The sequence below is a fragment of the Nicotiana tomentosiformis genome, chromosome 2 (assembly GCF_000390325.3).
Source record: "Nicotiana tomentosiformis chromosome 2, ASM39032v3, whole genome shotgun sequence".
NCBI classification, from domain to species: domain Eukaryota; kingdom Viridiplantae; phylum Streptophyta; class Magnoliopsida; order Solanales; family Solanaceae; genus Nicotiana; species Nicotiana tomentosiformis.
This window is the reverse complement of record NC_090813.1, coordinates 124384303-124389920: the sequence shown is the minus strand read 5'-3', so window position 1 is coordinate 124389920 and position 5618 is coordinate 124384303. Positions and strand designations below refer to the sequence as shown.

The following is a 5618-nucleotide window of genomic DNA, read 5'->3' as shown; positions in this document are numbered from 1 at the left end:
TGCCTCAGCAGTGACGGTCTGACCTAGGAAAGCCATCGAGGTCACCAAACCTTCTGAGCCGACGACGGCTGCTAAAATCAAGCCTCGTGTCAAGGAGGCTTCCAAAACGAAATCGGGTGAGGATCTCGAATTAACAGAGGTCGAGATCGTTTCTCGGCCATCTACAACTACACCAGACGGGGCCGGTTCTGAGACCCCGAATATCGATCAGAGCGTCCCGAGCGACTTGCTCGGGACCATGACAACATGTCACTTGCCTTCTCTTCCGACGTTTTCTCAGGAGGCACTAAGGGAAGCTCGAGAGTTGAAGACACCTGATATAGGCGGAGGCTCTAGTGTAGGGGATCCCTTTTGGGATTGCTTTACTGGAGTCTATGATGCCTATGATATCAGTGACGCTTCTATTCTTTTAGAAGAGGCCCAACATCTCTTATCTCGGGTAAGAATCAGTTTGCTGCACTTCTTTTCTTTACTCTTTTTTTCTCTAAATCTGACTTGTGTTTTTTCCTTTTTTGTATATGTATTCGCCAAGTTTCGAGCTGACCTTAGCCAGTGTGAAACCGAGCTCCAAAAGGTCTCGGAGGAGAGGAACGCTCTGAAGCTTTTTTGCGGCCAAAAAGACGAAAATATAAAGGACATTCAAGCAGATTTGGCCAAGGCTCGTGAGGAAGAGGCCGAGCTAGATAAGCAGGTGAGCAATCCTTTTGATAAAGTATGGACTCGACCCAACTATGGAGGCTAATACTTCATTATCTCAACTGCAGCAAAAGATTGAAAGGATCGAGCTGCTTCGGGGAGAAGTCGATCAGGTCAAGGCCAATTGTGATCGGTGGAAGGGGAATATGGACCGCGTGGCTGCGGAAAAAGAAACTACCTTGGCCAAACTGTCATCGGCCGAGGTTCAACTTCGGGGCATCAAAGAGAAAAGTTCGGCCCAGGCTAAGAGGATCAAGGAGCTTGAAACCGGGCCTGCTGAGGCCAAGGCGGAGATCGAGAATACAAAGGTCATGGCGGACAAGTCCATTGCCATGTACCGGGGCAATGCTGAGGCTGCTCAAATGCAGCTAAGGGAGGCTTCTGACCGAGAGCAATGGATCATTGACTCGGCAAAGTGTCAATCCTGGAGGGAAACCCTCGAGGAAATCCATACTCGAGGTTTTGACCTCTCAGAGGAGATAGCCCGAGCCAAGGTGCTTGAAGCTGAAGCCAGGCAGCTTGCCTCCTTCGATGACGAAGACGATGATGAAGAAGGCGGATCCGATGAGGGGCTTGAAGGAGAAGTTGCTCTGGAGAAGAGGTCGAAACCGGCCGTAGTTAGGACTTAGTTTCTCTTTTTATAAGACCTTGATCGGTCTTTTGTACATAACTTTTTTTACCAATATATAATAGAAAAACTTCTTTTGAATGTCTTCTCAGTTTTATGTTCAAACGTGTTTTGTGCTTTTGCCTTGTGATAATTTTGTTGTTGCAGCCTCTGTAATCGAGTGAACACTAATTCGAACTTTCAACAAACCCTTAGTTTTTTTAGACATGCAAGGGTGAGTCCCTGAGCTCAATAATATGTTCGAGATTTTGGATGTCTTGATCGATGCCATGACTGCACTGTTTTTATAACTAAGTTCGAGTATGTTTCAAACTTAGAATAGAACAAACCCTTAGGTTTTTTATCAAATAATGGGTAATTTTCGAACTTATAATAACATACCCCTTAAGGTTTTATGGCGGATCCTTGAGCTAAATTCAAGTCAACTTTATTTGTACTCGGAATAGTGGAACCCTTAGGTCCGAGTTGAGTGAGAACAAAGTCTCGAACTCTAAATTGGCCCTTAGGCCCTTTTAGGTTGGGCCCATATGGCCTCTAAAAGACGACTATTATTTCCCCCTTTCGGCTTAAAAGACTTAGTAAAAATTTCTTTATGCCTTAGCATGTATTTTTTACCCATTGGGTTTTTTGAGGGTCCGATGTCGGTTGAAACCCTTTTGTTTTTTGTGCCTTAGCACATTTGTGTTAAAGATAATTTGATACCTTTTAAGGTTTTTTGAGGGTTGATTTTATCGAAGCCCTTTTCAGAGAATTTGAAGGCCTATTGTTATTGCGGAATTCGGACGTCTCCAAGCCATGTTATTTAGGCCGTAGCCTTTAGTTTGGCCGTAGCCTTTAGTTTGGACGTAGCCTTCGGTTATGCCTCTTGGGCTTATTTCCCAATAACATTTCGAACTTGTTTGAAATGTCAGTCCTCGAGAATGGTGGCCTTGGCCTATAGATCGAGGGGTGCCTTTTTGAGGCCTTATGAGTTTGAGTTTAGATAACTCGAATATGCCTATCATCGATGGTAATCCTCGAGTGTATATTTGCACTTTGGCTCTTAAGCCATTTCTCACAATATCATAAGTATGAGGTTTGAATAGTAGAGGACTTTCTTCGAGATACAAAATATTTAAATAAAGAGAGAATGTTTTTTTGAATAGTTTATACATGCGCACATGTTTTTCCATCGGGGCTCGACTAATTTATATGGACACGATTCACTTGACTGTTTGGCCCATTACAAAGCTTCCCTATCGAGGCCCTTTGACATGAAGTACTATTCTCGAGAATACAACATCCGAGGGTGATGCCCTCCAGTATTCGAGGTTGATTGCAAAGAAGCCTTGGATACTGTTGAATTGTCCTCAAGTAGCACATAATTGTTGCCTTGTTAAAAACTTTGCCAGAAAAATCCATTTGGGATAAAAACCGATCTAAGGGAAAAAGAGTGCAATGCGTACTTTAAAACCCGAGGTCTCGATGTCTTTGGTCGAACTCCTGCAATGAGTTAGCGTCGAATATATATAAACGAAAGAAGGGAGAAAGTCATACCTTAACAATAATATCGTTTGATAAGTGATATGTTCCAGTTGCTTGGCAGTGGTTCGCTGTCTATTGTTCCGAGTTTATAAGACCCTTTTCTGACTATATCGAGAACTTGATAGGGTCCTTCCCAATTCGGGTTGAGCTTCCCTTCATTAGGATCTCGAGTTTTGATGGTGACCTTCCTTAGGACTAAGTCCCCGACCCTGAAGTGGCGAAGGTTGGTTCTTCTATTGTTGTACCTTTCGAATCGTTACTTTTGTGCAGCCATTCGAATGAGTGCCGCTTCTCATTTTTTATCTAATAATTCAAGGCTAGTATTCATAGCCTCGTGGTTCGATTCCTCCATTGCATGTCGAAACCTGGCGCTGGGTTCTCCGACTTCGACTGGAATTAAAGCTTCAGAGCCATATGCTAAGGAATACTAAGGAAATTGGAGTTGCCCCTGTACTGGACTTCGATGTTGTTCGATATGCCCAAAGGACTTCGGGTAGAATTTCTCTCCACTTCCCTTTAGCTTCGTTCAACCTTTTCTTCAGGTTTTGGATGATAGTCTTGTTCGTCGATTCGGCCTGTCCGTTCCCACTAGGGTGATACGGTATTGACAATATCATTTTTATTTTATGGTCTTCGAAAAATTTTGTCACTTTACTGCCGATAAATTGTTTACCATTGTTGCATACTATTTCTGCGGGTATCCCAAATCGACACACGATATGATCCCAGATAAAGTTTGTAACCTCTTTTTCTCTCACTTTCTCGAACGCATGTGCTTCAACCCATTTAGAGAAATAGTCAGTCATAAATAAAATGAAATTAGCTTTACCTGGGGCCGATGGAAGAGGGCCGACAATATCCATCCCCCATTTCATGAATGGCCATGAGGATAGGACCGAATGAAGTTATTCCCCGGGCTGATGGATCATAGGTGTAAACCTTTGACATTTATCACATTTTCGAACAAACTCCTTAGTATCTTTTTCCATGCTATCCCAGTAGTATCTTGCTCTAATGATTTTGTGAATCAGTGATTCGGCACCGGAGTGGTTCCCCCAAGTGCCTTCATGGACGTCTCGTAAAACATAATTGGTGCCTCCTGGTCCTAAGCACACTGCCAGTGGTCCATCGAATGTTCTTCTGTATAATGTTCCATCTTCAGCCAATGTGAATCGAGCAGCTTTGGATCGTAGGGTTCTCGACTCTTTAGGGTCTGATGGGAGCTTTCCATTCTTCAAGTATTCAATATATTTATTCCTCCAATCCCAGGTTAAGCTTATAGAGTTTATCTCGGCACGACCTTCCTCGATCACAGATCTCGAGAGTTGAACGACAGTCCCCGAGCTGATCTTATCTTCCTCGACCGATGACCCCAAGTTTGCAAGTGCATCAGTCTCACTGTTTTGTTCTCGAGGTACATGTTGTAAAGTCCATTCCTTGAAACGGTGCAAAGTTACCTGCAGCTTGTCCAAATACCTTTGCATTCTATCCTCTCGAACTTGAAAGGTTTTGTTTACTTGGTTCACCACTAGTAAAGAGTCACACTTGACTTCAATGACTTCTTCCCCAAAGCTTTTAGCTAGCTCGAGACCTGCAATCATGGCCTCGTACTTGGCCTCATTGTTAGTCAACCTAGAAGTTTTGATAGATTGCCTAATAGTGCTACCTGTGGGTGGCTTCAAAATGATGCCTAGCCCAGACCCCTTCACATTTGAAGCATCGTCTGTAAAAAGGGTCCATCTCCCTGTTGACGTACCCGATTTTAACAAGAGTTCCTTTTCAACTTCGGGTACGAGGGTTGGCGTGAAATCGGCCACGAAGTTCGCTAAAATTTGAGACTTGATGGCCGTCGGGGGTTGATATCCGATGTTGTACCCACTGAGTTCGACGGCCCATTTGGCCAATCGGCCCGTCAGTTCAGGCCTGTGCAAAATATTACGAAGTGGGTAAGTGGTTAATACGCATACTGGGTAACATTGAAAGTATGGTCTTAACTTTCTAGAGATGCTTATCAGTGCAAGTGCCAATTTTTCTAAGTATGGATATCTAGTTTCTGCTACTCCTAAGGTTCGACTTACATAATAAACGGGAAATTGCGTACCTTGCTCTTGTCAAACTAGGACACCACTTACCGTGATTTCCGATACTGCGAAGTACAAATAAAGCTTCTCATCTACCTTTGGAGTATGAAGCAGTGGTGGGCTCGATAGATATCACTTCAACTCTTCCAATGCCTGTTAGCATTCCGGGGTCCAGGCGAAATCGTTCTTCTTTTTGAGTAAAGAGAAAAATCTGTGGCTTCGATCTTATGACCTCGAAATGAATCAGCCTAATGCAGCTATCCGTCCGGTTAGCCTCTGTATGGCTTTTACACTATCCACGACGGCGATGTCTTCGATGGCCTTGATTTTATCGGGGTTGATCTCGATCCCCCGATTCGATACCATGAAGCCAAGGAACTTGCCCGAACCAACCCCGAAAGCACATTTCTCAGGGTTGAGCTTTATGTTATATTTCCTTAAAATCTCGAACGTTTCCTGCAAATGATCCAAATGGTCCTCTGCGCGCATGGACTTAACTAGCATGTCATCAATATAAACCTCCATTGATTTACCTATTTGTTCTTCGAACATTTTATTCACTAGGCGTTGGTAAGTAGCTCCGGAATGTTTTAGCCTGAAGGGCATTACATTATAACAATATGTTCCATACATGGTGATAAATGAAGTCTTTTCTTGGTCTTCCAGGTTCATTTGGATTTGATTGTACC

The 5618-nt window shown here is 43.5% G+C and overlaps 1 protein-coding gene across 1 annotated transcript; it reads left to right on the top strand.

Moving 5' to 3' along the window:
• Nucleotides 1-238: 238 nt before the first annotated feature.
• LOC138905551 (kinesin-like protein KIN-14N) lies at nucleotides 239-1325 on the top strand. Its single transcript, XM_070194072.1, has 3 exons — nucleotides 239-439; nucleotides 533-691; nucleotides 765-1325. Exons 1-3 carry the CDS (start codon nucleotides 239-241, stop codon nucleotides 1323-1325), a joined length of 921 nt encoding a protein of 306 aa, XP_070050173.1.
• The last annotated feature ends 4293 nt before the right edge of the window (nucleotides 1326-5618 follow it).